Raw genomic sequence first — 24,986 nt, forward strand, 5'->3', positions numbered from 1 at the left:
AGGTACTCAATTAGACCTACACACCACCAATGTAATCACCGCCAATGTAATGACAGTAAAGACGTGTAATAGTTTACAAATCAATATGAAGTATTCAAATTACTATATATTTTAGCTATTAGTAATTGACCCTTCGCTAAGCCACGCCCAAAAACCGCCACAGGCCAATCGTGGCTTAGCATAACTAGGCACGGGAGGTCTGGCAAGCTTTCGACCGAGGAAAACATGCCGAAGCGTTATGCCTATGGATTGTGTAAATCTGATATTTGGCATTCCAAAAGATTGGGGGGGGGGGGGTCCCCTACCCAAAACCCAAAACACAAGGGGGGAACTGCCGGACGTGGACGTGGATAAAGCAGTGTTGGAGGCCTCATTCACAACTGAATGTCGAGAAGATTACCCAGCAAACAATTTTCGGTTCGGGGAACATTCCGCAGACATTCGCTGAAAGTTGCGGGAACATTAGCTGCTAACGTCATTCAGGAATGTTTTCTTGACAGCGGTGGAACATTCCTTCGTGGTTAAATCTTTGGTTCCGGGAATGTTCGCTGAATGTTCTTTGAACCATGTTTAAACTCGGAGCAGAGAAAGCAGAGAAAAATTGTAGCCTACTAAACGGGCACTGAGTATGGTTTGATTTGGGAGATGTACATTAGCCTACGATAGGAGTGAGATGAAGTGCATATATCAAATCTAATTGTCTAGTGATCGAGAAAAAACAGGGGGTTGTGATCTGTATAGATCAAAATCGGATGAACAGCACCTCCAACATACACCTCAAAGTGCTGGAAGGCCAGCACAAGAGCAAGGGCTTCCTTCTCTATAGTCGAGTAAGCATGCTGATGGTTACATTTCTAGGCAAGTAGACTAGCTAATATGAAGCTCACCGGCTGGAACAAGGTTCATGGAAGTATCTTACTGACAAACTACCAACACATCTCAAACACTTACTCTAACAAACAATCAGCAAAAATACAGTATGTATACTGTATTTCAGCAAAAATACAGTAAATATAGTATAACACGCAGTTGTACATGGAAGAGAGAGGGGCTTCAGTATGACTTGCTTTATTTTTCTCCTCAGACTACTGTGGAACCTTCTGTACTCCCAGTGTTACTCAATCCCCCTACTTGCTCACAGTAGGGGAGAAACTATATCCAGAGATTGATGTGCTGTGGACAGGTAAGGTGCTACTTGGAATTCAATGAGATTTTTTTCTTATTTTAAAAAGGATTAAATTAAAATTACATACTTACCTTCTCTGGGATGACTCAGGTCCAAAGGTTGTATCTAAAGTGATTTTGGTCGAGTCCATTGAAGAAGTGACACATGTGATAAAAAGAGCACCAGTTATCTGGGACAACATCCATGCCAATGACTATGACCCACAAAGAATGATGCTGGGACCATTCAAGGATCGTCCCGTCGAACTCATCCCCAAGATCAGAGGCATACTCACTAATCCCAACTGTGAATTTGAGCTCAACTTTGTAGCCATTCACACTTTGGCTACTTGGTGCCAATCCTACTGCCATGGTAAAGCCATCACAGGTGAGAGTTCCAGTTAAAAACTGGGCCTTAATAATATACTGTGGACCTCATACATTGTGTATGCACAAACATTGTGTACATAATCTTTATGTTCATAGTCAGATGCATCAAGAGTAAAACGAACATGATAATGCGCTCCTCCAACTTTCACCACAGCTACATACATTGTAATGTTTTTTATTAATTGGCTACATTACTACAATTGAGATGTAGCGGCTGACTTCATAAACCAGTACTGGCAGGAAAGTTCAAAACGGTGCCAGTCTTTTAACTGGAGTTTAAACAGCAAACCGGTAGGAAAAAACTATATTTTCAAGACAATCAACCACGAAGTTGACTGAAAACGTTGAATATTTGCACTGAAAGCACTTATGGAATAGCAGACTAGTTTGAGTTAAACTGCTCGTTACAACAGCAAGCATAGCCGAAATATTTTTAGCTACCTAAATTGACCAGTGCTTCGTCTGAGAAGGTGTAGTAGGCAAATAAAAAACGAAAAGGCAACGAGGGGGATTTTCAACTCACATGTTTCATGCACTTTGGGACAAAAAAGACCTTCCTCGACATCAACAGCCCACCTCTCCACTCTGAGGGTAGCCTATAGGCTCCATTGCGAATCAGCGCAAGCATGAGCCAGACACAATCAGTGACGTTTGTTATGGGCACATCAATCAATACAATCAATAGGCCTACAGCAAAATAATTAAAGCATAATAAAATAACTAGTCTACTGAAAAGTATAAGGGTAAGGCTATTTGCACCCCTGGTACAATTAGCAGTGTATGCTATTCGTACCCCGGTGCACACAGCAATGTGTCCTATTAGTACCCCGTCTGGTACAAATATCAGTGTATGCTATTCATACCCCGGTGCACACAGCAATGTGTTCTAGTAATACCCCGTCTGGTACAAATATCAGTGTATGCTATTTGCACCCCTGTGATTTATTCTGGCATATTGATCACACAATGTAATAATAATAAAAAAAACAAGCAACATGTTTTTTTGTTGTTACGTAACAGGGTGTGAATAGCTCAGCTGTGTAATAGACACTCTGAATAAGGCATGCTGTTTGCATTAATGTATAGTTAGAAGTGGATGCTATTTGTACCCTGGTGTATATAGTACTGTATGCTATTTACACCCTGGTGCATGAACTAGCTAATTATTGCAATCAAAACTTTCGTTTGAGAACGGATTTCTTGACGTTGGTACACATGCACACTCACTCTGCCAAAACGCTTCACACAGGAATCGAACACCGGTCTCCCACGTTATCCCATGTCTGAGACTACTGCACTATCCTCTTCCATAAGTAAATGGTGTTTGCGGGTAAACTTATAGTTTACAGGCCTGAACGTCATATTCACGAAATTTCTGTTAACTAACAAACTGACGGTTGTATGTGTTCACTGAACCAAGAGTATGAAAATAAAACAAAACTTTTCAATCTAAAACTTAATCTGAACAGATATTAGTGGTGAAACCTTTCAGAATTCTTCACTTTCTGCTGACGAAAAAACGAACGTCCGCCATGTTTTTTGTGCACGTGAGCAACGTCTTTTTGTTGTTATGTCACAGGTGTGAATAGCTCAGCTGTGTGGCCAAGGCTATTTGTACCAGGGGTGTAAATAGACACTCCGAAAGTATAATAGTGTCGCAAAACGTGGCAAACACATTCAATTAGAAGATACTGTTGGATGATTTTAAATACACATACTGCCATTAACACATTTTTAATATTAGAAATGCATGCATTTGACAGCTAAATGCACTGGGACAAGGTAGCATCCTATCAGGGTTATCACAGCATAGTAGCCGAAAGTAGGAAATGTGTTTTCTCCCCTCGCTGGCCCTTCAAACAGTGTTTTTGCATTTCTCTGTCCGCAGATGAAGTGAAGTCAGATTTTGTGACTCGCGTGTATATTTATTTAAAATAATTGATTCCTCATACATTAGTATGTTTTGGTAGTGGGTTAAGTGGTGGGGGGATCCACTGATATTAGGCTGTGAATGGCTGGCAGGCTACTGTTCAGAACGCTGTTTTTCCTGCCAGTGGGTCAAAGTTTTGTTTTTGTGACGTAGCCGCTACATCTCTATACTACTTCAAGTTCCAATTTATTGCCATTTAATTGATAGCAATGTCATATAATTACCAGTAATCAAATTCTTAGTCTCAGAACCAAATCAACATAGTGAGAAAGGAATACTGAATAAGATAAAACAGTAAAGTCTGAAGTTCCAAGATTGAAGATACAAAAAAAGTGCAGGGCTGCATTATAATTGTTTTGCATGTAGCACTAGTTGAGGGTGAATATCGATGTCCCCCCTCAAGGACTCACAGATTTTGATGCGCATTTCTGCTAGCTTTGAGAGTTTAGGGCTGTCCCAGTGTGAAATTGTGAAGTGCATGACAGCTCGCTCGCATTTTGGAATAAGTAGAAGAGGTGCTGAAGAAGTGTCAAAAAGTGTGCAGCCAAGAAATGTGTAATTTGTAGACCGTCCCTGTTACCGTGTTGCAGTGTTGACCTTGTGGTGGTGTTAAAGACTGGAAGCAGTGTTTTTGTTTGGGGAAATGGCACAAGTTTAACTTGGCAAACAAATATGCCAGTCAGGAATGAGGGGGGAAAAGGAAACAAAAACCTCCAAACAATCATTTTCAATTAAAGGGGAACTATGCAGGTTTTTGCCTTAATTTACTTTAACTTAACAGCTTCAGAGTCATTGGAATGGTTATATGACTTTTTTCGGGTTGAATGGTGGCCGTCTCGCTTCCCCCTAGCGCCTGTAAGCGGAAAAACCCCCCTTGCAACTTTGGACCGGCGGGCCGATGGCCTCAGAGTCAGAAAGTCAGCTTCACGACATAAGGAATTGTAGGAAACAGTAGACTGACGATTGAGGAGTATCGTAAAATATATACTCTGAAGCTGTAGGGGGGGCTCTGCAGAGAAACCTGCGTGCAAAAAGCAAGAAAACAGCGAATAAATTGTCAAAACTGCATAGTTTCTCTTTAAATACAATTATAATACAATTGCAGCCAGGGCCCAGTGAGCTGCTGAACCTGTAAACACGTCATATTATGAGTGAAATGAGTGCAGTCATGTAGGGAATTAATTTGTGCAGTTTTATTTCTTATACTGTATGGTCACCTTGCTCCATCCAAGGCTTGTCTTGGCTGCCTTCCTCCAGCGGCTCATGCTGACAGAGATGGGACAAAATCCTCATCGGAGCTGTTCTCATCTTCCAAGCCCAAATTACTCGGATGAGCCCAAAAATCATCCATGGCAATGCTGTGAATGAAACATGTATAAACATCTTAGAATGATTGTATAAATCAGTGGATCTAAATGAAACACAATGTACTGTACATTACTTACTAGGTATTCCTCAAATCATTCAGCGCCTCTTCATCTGTTGAATCTGGGCATTCGTCTTTACTGATATCCAGAGAGTGTGTAACGGCGTGACACGGGTATTTAATCTATAGTGGTGCAATGTCTCAAACCATGCCACCTCAGTTACATAAAATAGAGGCAATAAGCAGACCAAAGGTGGAAATTATTCATTATACCATTTATTAAGTTTGTAATAAAAACAGTCTGGAAGCAGCTGTGGGAAATAAGTAGTTAAATACAATAGTTTGTTATTAAAACAGCTTTGTGCAACATACACATAAAAATAGCTACCCGGCACTAGTACCGCTGTCTTCCAGCCAGGGATCTTGCTAAGGCTCCAGGATAAGCAGCGCTGCCTGTGGGGAAAGGGGCGAGGTGTCAGCTACTCACCGCTAGGGGACCTCGAGACACACGCAATCATTCAGTGTTCTTGTGGATACACTCACGCCGTGCGCTACACTGCAAAGTCTGAAAGACGTGAAGATCAAAAAGTAAGGTGCGGCTAACACACTAATGCACTCACACACAGTGAAGGATGGCTAGCTACAAAAACACCCCCGCCACCAGACAGCGCGCTACACCGGGAGGCCTTATTTATTACCTCAAACTAGGAAGCAGTACACATTTAAAAAGAGAATACATACTGTACTACCAGTTGGCCCATTCACAGACAGTTCATACACAAGACATGCACTAGGGTTTATGGCCTTCAAGGACGAGATCAACCATCAAAACAAAAGCAAAACCATTAAACAAAGAATCACTGCAATCCTTATGAAACAGATATTACCTGTGCCGTCAATATCTACCCACAGAAACACGGAAGCGGGGAGGCTGCCAAGGAGTCATCCTAGTGAAACAAAGAGAGACAAATCAGTATAGAGGGCCTGCGGGCTGAAACTAAGGTGAACAATAGAAAAATACATACGGTGAAGTCAGTGATCTATTGGATAATCGGGTAGATGCGCAACGAATGGGACCTGTATGAAGGGAAGGGGACGACTTTAAAACAAGAGCGATCTACCATACATCATAACAAAACACTTGAGAAAGCAAATGGCATGCAAACGGAGGAGCAAGGCTGGCTTAAATAGCCTCAATCTAATAAGCAATCAACTCGTCAAGGTTGCTCGCTCAATTATGCAGCTATGCAGGATTCCTCTACAATTGCATGCTGCAAGCATAACAATAAACACATGACCAACTAAATAAACAGATGGGAAGTAAACGGAAAAAAACATATACACCCAAATCAAATCCAAATACACTACAGCACAGTATGAGGTGCAAGGCAAGCTCACCTGGATTCCAAAACCTCGATCTCTCCCTCTCCAACCAGTGGTTGAACACCAAGCTCAGGAGCTTGTATTTCTCTGATAGAAAAAATGGATGTGGTCACTTGCTAGTGCTTGCAGGGGCGCAGGAGGCACGGGGGACGTGGGGGATGTGTCCCACGCAGTGCTGAAGAGACAGCCGTCGTCCCCCTCACTTTTGATAAGGAAAAAAAGCCTTATATACGCTAAATAAATAATAACCTTTAGGGTTTGCGCTAACCGCTAACTATGTAAAACTCCCCATTAACAGCATCACATCACTAACCACAGCCATCTACAGTACTGTAAGACTGCACAATCTCATATTCACTCTGTTGGATATCTGAAGCCAGTTTGTCTACTAACAACCATCATTAGAGATGCTTTTCGTTTGGAGCGGCATACTGATAGGCCATCAAAAGCATAACATTTTCGGTTTGGTTTGGGATCTAATTTACTTTTGGACTGTTTGATTATATTGCTAAATGTTGGGACTGATGGGCACTGAACTCTGGGAGATATTTGATGGTTCACTGTTATGTTTCATGCAGTTGAAAAAGTGTCGGGATTTCCACCGCTGTTTATTGCGAGACAAGGTAGCCATTCATTGAATAGGGGTTGTGCTGTAATAGAAACCTTTTTGCGTAGCCAAGTAGCCTAAATTGAGTTATTGTTTAATTATGCATGATTTAGTAGGCTACTTTTTATTAAATTCGTAGGCTGGAATGCCTTGATTCACGCAACAATGAAATGTAGTAGGCTTCAGCCTCTGGCAATTAGCTCGAAAGGGGCGGCAAGACAATGAGCTTGAGAACGTGTGTTGGAGACCCATGGTAGGAAAACGACTTTATTAATCCAACCAACAATATAATAAAATATTAAGAAGAGGTGTCATTTCATTGACTTAAATTGAAGCAATGTCTTCTAGTGCTGGTGGACTGATGGCAATTGCTGGTATGGTATAGGCAAATATGGGAACCTGCCTTTATTCGTCCGGCCAGGGCTCGAATTACGTGGGAGCCAGAGGGAGCCGAGCTCCCATAGAGTGACGACTGGCTCCCATGAAAGCAACAAAGTCAAAAACCTGAGGGGGTCTCTCATATCTGAAGGTGTCTGGCATTGTAATTTAATCTTAAACAACCGCTCATTATCCATCCCTGTGCGATCTCTTACCATTAAAGACGTTAAATTAAAATATAGGCTACTACGGGACGTAGACCTACACTACGCTCTTGAACGCAGCATGACACTTCACCACCACACCACTAGACTATATGAGCAAACCGTATCGATTTGACAGCACTCGCAAATCTGAAGAAGTCACCCTGCTTTGATGTGAGTGTTTTGTCTATTTGCATAGGCGTTCATTGGGCTAGCCTACGTGGTTTGATACGTGCTGAAAAGTCCTGTTTGCTGTTGAACTTGCGCTTTACCTATTCTATGTTGATTGACAAAGCCATACATTATGGCCCATAATGCAGCCTACAATGATTGTGTTGTCTGATGATCTAGCTATCCTCTGCCATTCAGAGCTCCGGAAAGTTCCCAGCTATTTTGAAACACCTGTTAGCAATCTCTGATGTCGGAATATTCAATGGCTACCCGACAATATTTCAGTGCAAACTCCACAATTGTTCGTCTATTAATTTTCCACGGTTCAACACATTAGCCTACTAGAACATAGTTTGGCTGGCTTTATTCATTTCTGCCAGTTAGTGCTTTTTCCCCTGTGTATAAGTTACACTACATGCATTATTGTGTTTGACACTGAGGATAGCCTATCTGAGACGGTGGTCTGGTTTAAATGAGTTACGTTGTGAAATTGAGAATGGCACAGACTAAATCGTTTAGTATATTTCTTTGTATTGTGAAATTGAAATGAGATATGGACTATTATAATCAATAATATGTTGAAATTAATTAAAAGTAATCAATTTCTATGAAAAATCTATGTCTGTTGTATGCTTGTGTCAAGGTAAAGCCGTGCGCATGTACTGCGCAAAAGCACCACTTGCGCCTATAGGCTATTTCATTGTATCGCCTTGTTAGGCTATGTGCGGGGTGTGTCAACTTTTTATGAGATAGAGAGACCCCCTTAAATTCGAGCCCTGTGTCCGGCTATAAATAGAATCAATCCCGGGCATAATTTGAGGATTTATGGTAGCCTATCGCCTGCTTAACATGACATTAGCTGTTATGTTTATTGATAACAAACTCAACTAGCCTACTGATCAACTCGTTTTCACTAGCCTAACTATAAAATACAAGTATATAGGCCTACCCAAAGTTTTTGTTCTAAGACATTTATTTCAAACATAATTTCAAGACACAAATTGGATACTTCAGTTACCTTGGTGCATAAATCCCAGAGAGTAGGCGACCACACCCCAGAGTGATGGGCCTTTCTTACGCGTTCAGTGTGGGGTATAAACAAGCTGAGAATTTAGCGGTGTCACAGACATGGGTAGCTCTTTGAAGCTTGGGATAATGTGGTACAGTTACTACAGTAACAGTATTTTATTTTACTTCTTATGTAATATTTTTTTTTTTTTTTTTAATTTTTTAAATGCTGTTGGAACAAATAGTTGATTATAAAGGCAACTTTCTGTTGCAATTTTCTGTGTGTTCTAGACTGGTAACGTGTTAAGCCAACATGTTCTAACATTGCATAAATATTAACTGCAGACACATAGTGGAGAGTTGATTTGGTTTATATCAGACAATTTAGGTACTGTAGGCCTAACTAGGCTATTCATGTAGTCTATGTTTGGATCATAGGCATGATGATTCATTCATGGCTTCATAAAATATCAACATCATGTTGCTTTTAGAGTATTCTACCATTGGCCCAAGTAGTGTAAAATAAATCTAAAAAAAATTGTAGAATTGCACATAGCACATAGCAAGAAGCTGGTCTGAGGGCAGATCTGGCATTGTGCTCATCTCACAGTTTTGACAATTTTAATCAAACAATATTTTGAAAACAATCAATGGTATTATCTTAATATTCTGGCAAGTTTAAAATATGATGGTCGAAAGTGGGCCAGAGGTGGCGATCCGATATCTGGAAATCTGATCTCACTATGGGTTTGTGTTCACAATTTGGTCCCCCTCACTTTCAAAATATCTCCTGTGCCCCTGAGTGCTTGTAACTACAACAAAATCGGGAGGACATGCGTCACCTTTGCACAATCTGTAACTTTTCTACACAACATAAAACAGAACAGACAATGATGACTATTGCTAATCCATGATGAAATATGATGCTTTGAGCTAAATATGATGCCTTGACCTAGGCTAAAACACGAATGCAGAGACACTAGGATCAGGCTTATTAGCCTAAGTTATTACGTAACACTAGGCCTAGCGTAACAAGCAACTATATACTTCCAATATAAGGGACATACATTCAACGAATGCGTAAACCTCGGTTGCCTGGCAAGTTTGCCACATAGATAGGCTACTGTAGCAGCAACCCCATGCAACAGCAATCTACCGTACTCAAAACAGACACTGAAGAAAGCTGGCCTCAGCAGGCGAGCATGCTTCCTTTATAGAATTCCTCCTTGCGAGTCAGGTTCTACAAAGATGAGGCTAGAGGCCTCTCTAGCGCTCCCGGACTCTACTTTGGAACAACCTAGCTAGTGTGGACGTGCACATCACCACGGTTCTGCCTGAGCGCTTCCGCTTTTAACTGCACGCTTCAGTTTCAGTAGGGGTGCTGCCTCTGATGCATGTCAACGCAGAGGACTATGGGTATTTTTGTTCACCTGAGGATCCACTATGCATCCTTGAAAATTCTCAGAACGAAGGGTGTGAATTTCGGAGTATTTTTGACATCGGAACAGTGCTCGGCGGAGTTTGATGACATGACGTCCTTGAAAAGGCGGCCGGTGAGTATGCTTCCTCCCAGTGAAGGAGAGGAAGGCACTGCAACGATTCATCAAGACTGCACAGAGGATCACTGACATACAACTCCCCTCCATAGACACCTTGTTCCCACAGTGCTGTAGGAACAAACTGGAAGCTATCCTCAAGGACCCACACCATCCCACATACTCTCTGTTCAGATGGGGAGAGTCTAAATACCAACTAAGGCACCACTGACCAGAGAGCATCAGAGCTAACAGCGCTTTTCAGCCTGTGCCCATTCTGCCCTTCACTCAAGTCTGTAATTTACGCGCCATGGATATACACTTGTGCAGACGCCTGCACGTCGAGCAGCAATTACCGTTCATATTCTCCTGTCTCTGATTAATTTGTAATGGTAGCTGGTATTGTTATGCCAGTCTCTCTGCTGCGTGAGTAACTGCTGCGTGACTGTTTTTACTGAATCATGGCTCAACGAGAACATCCCCAACTCTGCTATACACCTGGAGCAGCTAACATGCTATCGAGCTGACAGAGCCCTAGCAGACAAAAAACGTGGTGGAGGAGTTTGTGTTTACACACATGATGCTTGGTGCCGAGACGCTACGGTAGTCCACAGACACTGCTCTCCACTGGCGGAGTTTATGATCATTAAGTGCCGACCCTTCTACCTCCCCAGGGAATTCACCGCGATTCTGCTGGTGTACATCCCCCCCAGCAACAAAAACAGTGATAGGAGCATGCCACTGAATGAGCTGTATCGGGCCGTCAGTGAACAACAAAGTGAACACCCGGATGCCTTCACAATCATCGCTGGAGATTTCAATCACGCAATCTCAAAACTGTACTACCAAAATTTCACCAACATGTAAACTTCCCAACAAGAGGACAAAACACCCTGGACCTTGTTTACACCCCACAGAAAGAAGCCTACAAAGCCAAACCCCTTCCCCACATCGGACAGTCAGACCACATTAGCATCCTGCTGCTGCCCCGATACAGACAAAGAGCAAAAGTCACCAAACCAGTTCTGAAGGAGGTGAGAGTGTGGCCGGAGGGGGCCGTCTCACAACTTCAGGACTGCTTTGAAACAACAGACTGGGATATTTTCAAAACAGCTGCCACCCACAACAACCACATTGACATTGAGGAATACACAGACACTGTGACCTCCTACATCACCAAATGCATCGATGATGTTACAGAAATAAAACACATCACCACTCGGGCCAACCAGAAGCCATGGCTGACAGAAGACGTCCACAGACTGCTGAGGGCCAGAGACAAAGCCTTCAGAGCTGGAGATGTAGCTGGCCTAAGAACAGCGAGGGCTAACCTGTCCCAGGGCATCAGGAAGGCAAAAAAGGATTACACAGACAAAATAACAACACACTTCAAAGACAGCAGAGACGCACAGAGCCTGTGGCAGGGCATACAGGCCATCACTGACTACAAGCCTGCGCCACGGAGCTGTGAGAGCAACACCTCTCTGCTAAATGACCTGAACAGTTTTTTCGCCCGTTTTGAAGCACAAAATGACACTCACCCACAGAAAACCCCACCTCCCCCCCACGACCAACCCCTGTGCCTGTCCTCTGCCAGCGTGAAGAGGACACTAGCCACCATTAACCCACGCAAAGCAGCAGGCCCAGACAACATTCCAGGCCGAGTGTTGAAGGTGTCAGGGTTCTGGCTTGAATTTCTACTTTTCTGTTATGCCCCTGCAGGTCTTGTCTGGTCTTGACTGCCATTTGCTTTGTTTATTTTGCCATGTGGCAATGTTGTTGTTTTGATCCCGCCCTCACCTGCCTTGTGTCACTTCCTGTAATTGCAGTTCCCTCCATTTTGTCTGTGCTCACCTGTTTCTCATTGTGCTGTCATTTAGATCCAATCACCCAGTGTATTTATACCCTGCTCTTTTCAGTTCAGTTTGTCAGTTCGTCACAGTTGTGTCTGTGTGTCGTGCTCTTTCTCTGTGACTCTTGTTGTGGAGTTTTTGGACTATTTGCCTGCCTGTTGTGTTGGACTATTGTTGGACTACTCCTGCTTGCCCTCTGGATTATTTTGCCTGCAATTGACTACTCTTTCTGCTATTGACCTCTGCTGCACTGTGTTGAACTTGTTACAAGGAATAAAGACTTGTTATTGCAACTGCTACTGGTCTGCTTTTGGGTCCGACTAGAGAACCTGACAGAACGAACTGACCAGAATGGACTCAGCAACCGGCAGCCAGTTGCAGGACGCCATCTCCCGACAGGGTGAGTTGCTGGGAAGACATGAGCAGCATTTTTCCCGGGTCAACCAGTCCATGGAGACCCTTTCAGCATCCCTGGCCAGCATAAACACCCAGCTTCAGCAGGTTCAACTAACGCTGAGCTCCAACCAGCAGCCTGCAGACCCCCAGCAAGCTGTTCAACCAGGTCTTCTAGCTCAGCCAGTCCGAGAGCCCCGTCTACCACCACCTGGAGCCTACAGTGGGGACCCGGGTACCTGCAGGTCATTCCTCTCCCAGTGCTCTCTGGTCTTTGAGCTCCAGCCCACTACGTTTCCCACCGATCAATCCCGGATCGCGTATATCATCACGCTGCTGTCAGGTCAGGCAAGGGAGTGGGGAACGGCGGTCTGGGACTCCCAGGCTCCATGCTGTGACAGCTACCAGTCATTATGCGGTGAGATGAGGAGGGTTTTTGATCGTTCCCAACATGGGAGAGAGGCTGCCAGAGAGTTGCTCATGATTCGGCAGGGTGATTGTTCAGTGTTGGACTATGCCATCAAGTTCCGCACGCTGGCAACCACGACTGACTGGAATACAGAGGCAAAGTTTGATGCGTTTCTTCACGGACTGTCTGAGGCCATTAAGGATGAACTAGCCACACGTGAGCTGCCTACTGGCTTCCAGGAACTGGTAGATCTGGCCATCCGGATTGATAGTCGCATGAAGCAGCGCCGCCAGGAGCGCAGGACCAATGGGGCGTGGGGTCAATCCAGACATCCTGCGTTCACTCGCCAACCCTTGTCCAGCCCATTCTCTCCAGATCAGACTCCATCGAGCGACGTTCCTGAGCCCATGCAGGTTGACCGCACCCGTCTGACCCGTTCGGAGAGACAGAGGAGGATCAGCACCAACTCCTGCCTGTATTGTGGCCAGCCCGGCCACTTTGTGTCAACTTGTCCAGTAAAAGCCAATGCTCACCTGTGAGGAGGGGACTACAGGTGAGCATTACTCCCCTTTCTCGCTCCCCTACCTCTCGCACACTTTTTCCAGCGTTTTTGCTCTCAGAGGGTCAAAGACACACTGTTTCTGTACTCATCGACTCAGGGGCAGAGGGGAATTTTATCCATGCAGGTCTAGTTGCCAAGCTAGGCATCCCCTCAACGCAGTTACGAACACCCCTCGAGGCCAGTGCCCTAACTGGAGTCAGGCTTGCCCAGATAACCCACACTACAGCTCCGGTGAGTCTTCTCATCTCTGGTAATCATCGGGAGAACATTATGTTCCATCTGATTGACTCACCTCAGGCTTCTGTCATTCTAGGACATCCCTGGCTGGCACAACACAATCCCCACATTGATTGGACTGGCAATAGAGTGTTAGGCTGGAGCTCCTTTTGTCTGAATCACTGCCTCCGTTCAGCTCAGACTGCACCAGACTCTGTTCTTTCACCCCCAGAGGATTTCCCTGACTTGTCTGCTGTTCCTCCAGAGTATCTTGATCTTAAGACAGTGTTTAGCAAGACAAGGGCCACCTCCCTGCCCCCTCACCGCCCCTATGATTGTGCTGTGGAGCTTCTGTCAGGAACCTCTCCACCTAGAGGTCGCCTGTACTCCCTGTCTCCACCTGAAAGGGTTGCCATGGACCAATATATACTAGAATCCCTGGCTGCAGGCATAATTCGCCCATCCTCTTCTCCAGCGGGTGCAGGATTTTTCTTCGTTGGTAAGAAAGATGGGTCTCTCCGCCCCTGCATAGACTATAGAGGTCTTAATGCGATCACTGTGAAGAATCGCTATCCTCTTCCCCTGATGTTGTCGGGATTTGAACTGCTTCAAGGTGCCACAGTTTTCTCTAAGCTTGATCTCCGCAACGCCTATCACTTAGTCCGAATCAGGGAGGGGGATGAGTGGAAGACGGCGTTTAATACACCATCAGGCCATTACGAGTACTTGGTGATGCCGTTTGGTCTTACGAATAGCCCTGCTGTGTTCCAATCTCTGGTTAATGATGTTCTGCGGGATATGTTGAATCAGTTTGTGTTTGTTTACCTGGATGACATTCTGATTTTCTCCAGGTCTCTCTCAGAACACATCCATCATGTACGACGGGTGCTTCAGCGCCTCTTGGAGAACCAGCTGTTTGTGAAAGCCGAGAAGTGCGAGTTCCATCAGAGCACCATTTCGTTCTTGGGATATGTCATCACAGCAGGAGGAATTCAGATGGATCACCAGAAGGTCAAGGCGGTAGAGGATTGGTCCGTACCCACATCCCGTCGTGAGGTCCAACGTTTTTTGGGGTTTGCTAATTTCTATCGTCGTTTCATACGTAACTTCAGTACTCTGGCGGCACCCCTCACTGCACTGACTTCCTCCAAGCAGAGGTTCTCTTGGAGTCCGGCTGCTGAGAGGGCGTTCTTGGAACTTAAGAGGCGTTTCACTACTGCCCCCATCCTGACTCAGCCTGATCCTGGTCGCCAATTCATGGTGGAGACTGACGCATCGGATGTAGGAGTAGGGGCCATCCTGTCACAGCGTTCATCAGAGGACTCTAAGTTGCACCCCTGTGCTTTCTTCTTCCATAGGCTAACCCCCACTGAGCGTAACTATGACATTGGTGATCGGGAGCTCCTCGCTGTCAAGTTAGCATTAGAGGAGTGGAGGCACTGGCTCGAAGGGACACTCACCCCCTTTCTGGTATGGACAGATCACCGGAACCTTGAATATATCAGGTCTGCAAGACGCTTTAATCCCCGCCAGGCCCGCTGGGCACTCTTCTTGGGCCGATTCAATTTTACTCTGTCCTATCGCCCCGGCTCTAAGAACGGCAAACCAGATGCCCTGTCCTGGCAGTTCCTGGCTTCTGAGGAGGCTACATAGGCCACCACTATAGTCCCTAAGAGGTGTTTGGTTGCAGCAGCCCAGTGGGATATTGAGTCTATTGTCCTAGCAGCCCAGCAGAGTGAGCCGGGTCCCAGCTCCTGTCCATCTAACCTTCTGTTTGTTCCTCAGTCTGTCCGCTCCCAGGTTCTCCAGTGGGGACACTCCTCAAGACTCTCTTGTCACCCGGGCGTCAGACGCACAGCAGCCTTCATCAGTCGGAGGTTCTGGTGGCCCGCCATGAGGGAGGATGTCCACAGTTTTGTCTCGGCCTGCCCTGTCTGCACCCGGAACAAGACCTCCAACCGTCCCCCATCTGGCCTTCTACAACCCTTGCCAATCCCTAAGAGACCTTGGTCCAACATAGCCTTGGATTTTGTCACTGGCCTGCCTTTATCTGATGGTAACACTACCATATTGACTATTGTGGACCGTTTTTCTAAGTCTGTTCACCTGGTTCCACTTCCCAAGTTACCTTCTGCCAAGGAGACTGCCAGCCTTCTCATTGACCATGTATTCAACATTCATGGTCTACCCACCGAAGTAGTGTCTGACAGAGGCCCTCAGTTCACCTCTCAATTTTGGAGGGCATTTTGTAAATTACTTGGTGCCAAGGTTAATCTCTCCTCTGGTTTCCACCCACAGACTAACGGCCAGACTGAACGGGCCAACCAGCAACTGGAGGTGATGCTCCGCTGCTTGTCCTCCCAGGAACCGTCCTCCTGGAGTCAGCAGCTCCCCTGGGTGGAGTACGCCATTAACTCTCTACCTTCTTCTTCCTCTGGTCTGTCCCCCTTCCAGTGTTGCCTGGGCTACCAACCTCCTCTATTTCCATCTCAGGAGGAGGAGGTCAACGTTCCATCGGCAGAGGCGTTCATCCAGAGGTGCCGTCAGACATGGAGGCGTGCCCGGAGGGTCCTGCTCCGTTCCACAGCAAGGACAAATCAACAGGCTGATAGGCATCGCATTGCAGCTCCCCACTACCGCCAGGGCCAGCGAGTGTGGTTGTCCTCCCGTGACATTCCACTAAGGGTGGACTCCCACAAGCTGGCTCCCCGTTTCATTGGTCCCTTCCCCATTGTCAAGGTGATCAGCCCTGTTGCAGTGCGTCTGAGACTGCCCCCTACCCTCCGTCGTATCCATCCTACATTTCATGTGTCAAGGATCAAGCCTTTCATCTGCAGCCCTCTTTGCCCTGTGCCCAAACCACCTCCCCCTCCCCGCCTCATCGATGGTTTTGCAGCCTACACTATACGCCGTCTATTGAAGGTTAGGCGTCGGGGTCGTGGTCTACAATACCTTGTGGATTGGGAAGGCTATGGACCTGAGGAGAGGTCTTGGGTTCCCTCTCGAGACATCTTAGACCCGTCTCTCATCAAGGACTTCCACAGCCACCATCCAATACCACCTGTTGGGACGCCAGGAGGCGTCCATAGAAGGGGGGGGGTACTGTCAGGGTTCTGGCTTGAATTTCTACTTTTCTGTTATGCCCCTGCAGGTCTTGTCTGGTCTTGACTGCCATTTGCTTTGTTTATTTTGCCATGTGGCAATGTTGTTGTTTTGATCCCACCCTCACCTGCCTTGTGTCACTTCCTGTAATTGCAGTTCCCTCCATTTTGTCTGTGCTCACCTGTTTCTCATTGTGCTGTCATTTAGATCCAATCACCCAGTGTATTTATACCCTGCTCTTTTCAGTTCAGTTTGTCAGTTCGTCACAGTTGTGTCTGTGTGTCGTGCTCTTTCTCTGTGACTCTTGTTGTGGAGTTTTTGGACTATTTGCCTGCCTGTTGTGTTGGACTATTGTTGGACTACTCCTGCTTGCCCTCTGGATTATTTTGCCTGCCATTGACTACTCTTTCTGCTATTGACCTCTGCTGCACTGTGTTGAACTTGTTACAAGGAATAAAGACTTGTTATTGCAACTGCTACTGGTCTGCTTTTGGGTCCGACTAGAGAACCTGACAGAAGGACTGTGCAGAAGAGCTGAAGGATGTTTTTACAGACATTTTCAACACCTCTCTGGAGCAAGCAGTTATCCCATCACTTTTCAAAGCTGCCACCATCATACCCGTGCCAAAAAAATCATCACCATCATGCTTCAATGACTACCGTCCTGTAGCACTCACGCCCATAATCATGAAGTGCTTCGAACGGCTAGTCATGTCACACATCAAAGCCACCCTACCCCCCACCCTGGACCCCTTCCAGTTTGCATACCGAGCCAAACGATCCACGGAGGATGCAATCTGCTCTGCCCTCCATCCAGCCCTCACCCACTTGGACAATAAAGACTCATATGTGAGAATGCTGTTCATAGACTTCAGTTCAGCATTCAATACCATAATACCACAACAACTCATCAGCAAACTGGACAAGCTAGGATTCAGCACCTCCCTCTGCAACTGGCTGCTGGACTTCCTGTTGCAGAGACCACAAGCAGTACGTGTCGGGAACAACACCTCAAGCACTCTGACCCTGAGCACGGGGGCCCCGCAAGGGTGTGTGCTCAGCCCCTGCTCTTCACACTGCTAACACATGACTGTACAACCACTCACAGCTCCAACCATCTGGTGAAGTTTGCGGACGACACAACACTGGTGGGCCTCATCACTAAGGGCGATGAGGCTCACTACAGAGAAGAAGTAGACCTGCTGGCCAAATGGTGCAAAGACAACAACCTCCTGCTGAATGTCAGCAAGACCAAGGAGATTGTTGTCAACTTTCAGAGAGGCCACAAACAACTGCCACCACTGTCCATCGACGGAGATGCTGTGGAGTGGAGAGAGTGAGCAGCACAAAATTCCTGGGGGTGCACATCAGCGACGACCTCTCCTGGACCACCAACACAGCATCACTGGCGAAGAAAGCCCAGCAGCACCTCTACTTCTTGCGCAAATTGAAGAAGGCAAGTGCCACGCCTCCCGTCATGACCACATTCTACAGAGGGACCATCGAGAGCATCGTGTCCAGCTGCATCACAGTGTGGGGCGGAAGCTGCACAGATCAGAACAGGAAGACCCTCCAGCGCATTGTTAACACAGCTAAGAGGATCATTGGAGCACCACTCCCCTCCCTGCAGGACATTTACACCACCCGCCTCACCCGCAAAGCACTAATGATTGTCAAGGAGGATCCTGTCTACCCTTAACCCCCCCCCCCCCCCCCCCCAACACCTCCCCAGGACCGCCCTGTGGAACTGCACTGTGACTGCACAGCCTAACGTGTTGCTGCTTCATATCAAGCCTGATATACTTGAAATGACTGCATATCAATGTAAATATACAGTACACACAAGCACAAGTTTAAACTTCATGTAAATGTTATTTATCACTCTGCCACAATGCTGCTGCTACTACTACTCTGTCAGAAGGTTACACTAGGACTATGTAAATATACAACACAACTACCTCTATTTTTTTATATATATATATTCTATATTTCTATATTTTGATGTTCTATATTTCAGTCTCGCACTTTAATGTCTGTATGTGGTATGTCTGTATATTTCTATTTTTTATTGTCTATTTCTATGTCTATGTCTAAAGTATGTCTATGTCTGTATTTAAAGTATGTCTATGTCTGCATGGGAAAGTAAGAAACAAAATTTCAATTCTTTGTATGACCAGTGCATGTAAAGAAATTGACAATAAAGCCGACTTGACTTGACTTGACTTGACTCTACTGTATTGGAAACTGCAGGTGTCAGTTTACAGCTTCGTTAGCATAGATGCATTGATATTATGAGAAGCTGCTGCCATTGAAACTTTCTTTCTCAACAGTGAGTTTAAATTATGAATCTACATACCATAAGCACATCTTTACTCTTGACCTCAGAGCAATAGTTCAATTTTGTTAAGTCAATTATTTGTTAGGCAATGTGATGACACATCATTTTTACTGTAGGCCATTTACTATTCAGTTCACCTTGCTTACGCTTTCAAATTCAAAGACTGGTTTTTGTTCTTTCGGAATGGGAGAATTCGGCCCATAATGAACTTTACACCAACTAAATTATATTATTATATATATATTTTTACTTTTTTACCTTTTAAATATACTATTTATTCCTCTAAAGCTGCTGTATTTATTAATGTGCATTAAACTGGCAGCTATGCTAGCTATATGATCTCCCCATAAAATGTGTTATAATAAAGTAGAAAATGTACATAGTGCTGCTTTAAAGATATTAGGATATTAGCAAAGATTTATCCTATCCTACATATCTTTACTGAATGGGGTATGCCTTCACAAATTTGCCTGTTCCCTTAAAGCAGTCCTTCAACCAGTGGTCCCCAACCCCAACACTCACTTTACATATAAAGAATAAAAACTTCTATAAATATTGCAAAAGATAAGATTTGGTCATAGAGGAAGTCTGTGCGCTCCAGTGCCCATCTAGTTAGCATATTAAATGAGTGGAATTGTAGGAGGTGAGAGGGTGGAGTGTGGTGCTTGTGTTTGTGTACATAATTGTATGTTGATTGGGGTGTACAAAGAAAAGCTGCATTGATGCGTGCATGTCACAAGTTTCACACTGTTTTTTTTCTCTGTGTACACCATGTTCAGTGTGAATTACACAAGGCTTTGTACATCAGGAGATACAAGGATTTCTTTGCAAGTGAAAAATTACAATAAAAGTAAAAACATGGATTTCATATTTGAGTTAGGAAAATGAGAACCCAAGCTTTGTCTTCCTGTCGTGAAAAATTAATTAACACAATATCATTGTTTCCTTGTAGGTGGAAAGAATACATTTTTCAAAGATTACATCCCACATGAGGCATTGCAGCTGGCACTCTCTGAGTGGCTGGTAGAGTTCAGTGTTCATGACCCACCAGGCGGTAAGACAAGCATAAATTCACAATACAATATCAGCAATATCACACATACAATAAAAGATAAGCTGATGCCAGATATCCCAAAAGTTTCATGTTTTTTATGGTTTTATAGTTACAAAATTCTCTTCTGTTTTGGATTACTTACTGTGCTCCATAAAAACTGAACTGAAAATAAAAAAAAAATATTGCCATACTCATTTTGGCAACTCCCCCCAGTTAAAACATGTCCACTAAAAGGGGACCAGAAAGTGGACCAAAGCAAAAGGGACTCACATTATGAGTTCATTTGAAAGAGGACTCGGATCTCTTTCTGGTGCACTTAATCTCTGATGGGGCCTCAGTTTCCTTCCTGTTCACACTATACCTTCTCTGGGGGTCTCAGACTTTAGGTTACTGCTTTGGATTATTGGCTATGTAGTTGCTCATTTCCATTTATTGAGTTATTTTTAAAGGCCAGTTATGTCATGGATCCAAAATACTATGCATCCTGACAAAGTTCCTTTGGCCTTTTGAATTAAAATAGCCCCACATCATCACATACACTTCACCATACCTAGAGATTGGATTTTCAAGGATTTAATTGTTTCAGGGCTTTATGAACATCAGCAACAGAGAAGAGGCTAAGACTGAAAGTGTTGTCGGTAGTGGTAAAGGTGTCATTTACAGGCTCCAACACCATAGGGGCAATAAACAAGAACCCAGATGAAATGCTCTTTAAAATTATTCAACATTACTACATTGTCAGATATATCCACACCTTTCTTAACCAAAGACAAAGGAAGACCTGTTGGTTTAGTAGATGCAGATAATGACTTAATAGTTTTCCAGAATTTTCTTGGGTCATTCAAATTATTGGTGGTTTCAGATAGATAAAATTCTGCTTTAGCTTTTCTGAAGAGTAAAGTAAATCTGTTTTGTAACTGTCAGAAAAAAAGCCAGTCAGAGTCAGTATCTGACCTCTTTGCTTTTGCCCAGGCCACATTTCTCTCGTGGAGCAAATTAGAAATCTCAGAAGTAAACCAGGGATTATCCCGCCCCTTAATTCTAAATTTACAATAGGTGCTTGTCTGTTCAGAATGTCAAGAAAACTGTTCTGAAAGAAAGTCAGGGCTATTTCCACATCATCAATTCTACTCCAGTCAAAATAAAATAAATCATGTAAAAATTAGATTATATTGGATTAAATTCAACTTTATTGTCATTGTGCAGAGTACAAGTACAGAGACAATGAAATGCAGTTTGTGTCTAACCAGAAGTGCAAAAAAGCAGAAAAGTGCAATGTGATATAGAAAGTAGATGGTGCATAAACAGGACAAAATATATAGTGCAGTGTAGACAGTAGTGTACAGGTGTTTTCAGAAGGTGGTTTAGAGTAGTATAAATTAAATAAGTATGTGCAGTGTATTAGCAGTAACCTTATAAGAGCAGAGTTAATAAGGCTATGTAATATGAACAATGTACAGATATGTGCAATGTAGAGGCAGTACCATTATAAGGGGCCGTTTATACGAGGACGATTGCGAAGGAAGACGACAAAATATTTTATCATAAGTGCCTTTCGTTTACACGGCGACACGGGGCTTGAAGACGCAAAAATCTGAAGACTCCTTCCAGAGTGTAGCGTTTTGAAGACGACCCGGGTTGCGTCTCCGTCTAAACGGCTAAACCAAAGATCCTTGATTTACCTCTCTGGCTAAACTGTCAAATTAGAATGTCTGCGCGTGACGTACCGGGGTTCTATCACACCACCACCCAGCGGTCTAGAATGCATATCCAATCGAATATCACATACTCTTGCGTCTTCATATAAACAAAGATTTCCCCCTGAGAATGCTCGTCTAAACGCAAATAAAAAAATGAAGACGAGACGCCACTTCTGCATCTTCTCTTTTCATCGTCACCGTATAAACGTAGCCTAAAAGTAGTAAAAACAATGTAGATATATGCAGTGTATTAACATAATATATTACAGAAAAACTGAATAAATATGGATATTTAGTATGAACCATATAAACATATATGTACAGTATGTACAGCTATGTGCAGTGTGGTAACAGTACCATTGTAGTGCAGAAACAGTAACATTATAATAGTGTTCAATCAAGAATAAGTGTACAGTACGGTACAGTACAGTATGGCTGCGGTCAGGCTTCTGCTACAATACTGAATGAATGAATGGCTATAACCCTATTACTTCAACCTGTTCTTGCACTGAAATAGTTTTTTTATTTTACCTTGTCTACATTATACTTTACTCTCCTATTTGTCCATATTATTTATGCTGGTCTCTAGACCTTACTCTTGCACTGTTGCACTGTTGGACTAATGTTGGACTACTTTTTCCACCTTCACCATGACACTCACTCTCTTGAGCACCTTGCCATGCACACATAACTAAAGGACTATGGTTGGACTACTTTTTGCAGCTTCACCATGACACACACCCTTTAGCACCTTACCAGTCCCGGCCCTGTCACTACAAGCGTCTTATGCTTGATCACCCTCAAGCACATTGGACTTTCTTCATTTAATTTAATTTAATTTATATAGTGTATTTAGTATTTAGTTTTGTTAGTTCTTATCTTTCTTATCTTCTACTGTTTTTATTGTACAGTGGAGTTTAGTTATATGTTTATACTTATACTTGTTTACCATTTCTGCTGTAAGTGCATGTTGTGTGTGATGTCTGTATGCTACAGAGACCCTTGAATTTCCCCTTTGGGATCAATAATATCTATCTATCTTTCTATCTATCTATCTATCTCTCTATCAGTATGTGCAGAATGAAGAACAGTAGAATATGGCTATGTATAAGTGTATTAAAGTATGTACATTTGTAAATAAATAGACACTATGGATGGGAAATGTCACAATGCTCTTAAAAAAACATCTAATACAGGCCTCAGTTAATCCCAGTTCAGATCACCAACAACAGTCTCATTACAAATAACTTGATTTAACAAATTCGATAGTGTAGATGAAGAGTCATTTGTTGCAAATGGACTGAAAAGTAAACTAGCAACAAATTAACAATATTCAAACCCACAGAAAAAAGACAAGTTTACACACTACACAAAGACCCAAACATTCTTAATGGCAAGAAAACTTATTTTCACATCCTACCTAGTTACAGCTCTGCTTTTCAGATGTTTGTCATATTTTGATTTTAGATTAACTTGTTGACTTCTTCTGTTCCTAATTGGTAGGCTCTCGCTCACTCCAAGGGGGCCAGTCTAAGAGGGAATATTCTGAGGAGGTGCCAATGCAAACAGATGCATTTTATGTCCCTGGTCCAAGAGAGAAGTTTCTCTTCACAGCTGAACCCTTAACCTTGGATGACCTCATACTGTTGTCGGACCTCTTCTACTTACCATATGAGCATGGGCCAACAGCACTTAACATGCTTCAGGAGCTGCACTGGCTGAAATGCAACAGCAATCCAATGAGGAAGGTATGTGTTACCTGTAAAACAGTTTCTGTACATGCACGCACAAATATAAACAAATTTAAGTGTGGTATGTGGTGCTCAATTTTGAATGTGACATTATACAGGTCATTTATACATGATATCATTACATCAGTATTTGTTTGAAGTTTGACAGCCGTTGACACAGGGGCAAGTTTACAACTGTGTTTTTTTCTGTTCACTGCAGTCTGAAAATGTCTGGGGGATGATGTCAGTTTTGGCAATGAAATGTTGTCCTAGTCTGGAATGACAGGATTGTAGTTTTTTTTTTTTCAAATTCCAGCTTATTTTATTTGTTATTCTACGGAGCCCTCCGGGTGACATGGGGAAAAAAAACATGGGTTAAAAAAAAAAAAAAGTAATGGTGAAAAAAAACATGAAGAAGAAAAAAAAAAGATGCACTTTTGCGGGATCTCATTGCGGGATCTCGCAAAGTTTTGCGAGATCTCGCAAAAAGTTTTGCGAGATCCCGCAAAAGTTTTGCGAGATCCCGCAAAACTTTTGCGAGATCTCGCAAAACTTTTTTTCTACTTTTGGAACTTGCTGGGCTTCCTACTTGACCCCAATAGGCCCACAAACCACTACCGCCAAATGGCAATCGTATCATGATACTATGATTGCTCTATCACTGTTGCGTGTTGTGGGTTTTCTGGACACATTACATAGGCCTATGACAGGGGAGGGAGAGGGAGACACCTGCGTGCAGACACGCACACACAGGCGCGTAGCAAGCGTGGGGGATGTGGGTGTTATAATGTACACAGTTTTGCTGGAACACGATTCTATCCCCCACACTTTTTGTCACATTAAATTGAAAGTAAAATATGGAAATAAACGCTCCTGTAAAGAGTTGGAACCGTATCTATAACGCACACACAGAGACACAAATAGGTCTGTTGATTTGATTGTTGTTTAAACTATTGTTGCTTCTAGCCCACGTTACCTCCAGTTTCACTTGCTGCAGGGACGCACACATTGCATGAGCGATCATAAGCGTTCTATCTCCGATGTAGAACTCAAATGTGTCTTGACGCCGCCGTTTGTAAGATCAGATCAAATAAGACGTTCTAAATGGAACGCGATGTAATTAAGCTGTTCCTTTCCAAGCGTCTTGGAGACGTACTGTATGTGTGCTGACTGGGCTATGTCTATATAGTTGATGACACCAAATGAATAAGTATGCTGCAAATGAGCAGACGTGTGAAGCACCGGGCATAACTTAATTTCGCGGCTACGTAGTAGGTTAATTGTTGAGGAGGCCCATAGTTTGAGAAAAGCTGCAGATCAGCAGAGAAAGCATAATGCTCTGAGAATAGTAGCCAAAGGTTTTCCTGCAGAAACAGGTGCCTTGGTGCACGCACCCCGCTTTCACTTTGACTCCCTGCATTGTGACAAACACTGTCAGTCAGACAGTGAATTTTGGTTTACTAAATTAGCATAATGCGGTAACAATTATCATTT

The 24,986-nt window shown here is 43.8% G+C and overlaps 1 protein-coding gene across 1 annotated transcript in view; it reads left to right on the forward strand.

Moving 5' to 3' along the window:
• ogal (O-GlcNAcase like) overlaps positions 1 to 24,986 on the forward strand; it is a 133,027-nt gene that overhangs the window by 67,419 nt on the left and 40,622 nt on the right. The window contains exons 7-10 of the mRNA XM_076277748.1: positions 1,085 to 1,183; positions 1,277 to 1,552; positions 19,961 to 20,062; positions 23,266 to 23,510. Of these exons, the coding sequence (XP_076133863.1) occupies positions 1,085 to 1,183; positions 1,277 to 1,552; positions 19,961 to 20,062; positions 23,266 to 23,510 (722 nt within the window). The remainder of the gene's footprint in view (positions 1 to 1,084; positions 1,184 to 1,276; positions 1,553 to 19,960; positions 20,063 to 23,265; positions 23,511 to 24,986) is intronic.

The sequence above is a fragment of the Alosa pseudoharengus genome, unplaced genomic scaffold (genome assembly GCF_046254945.1).
Source record: "Alosa pseudoharengus isolate Yale_2024_CS ecotype anadromous, Long Island Sound unplaced genomic scaffold, YU_APseudo_1.1 YU_APseudo_1.1_scf_11, whole genome shotgun sequence".
Taxonomy (NCBI): Eukaryota; Metazoa; Chordata; class Actinopteri; order Clupeiformes; family Clupeidae; genus Alosa; species Alosa pseudoharengus.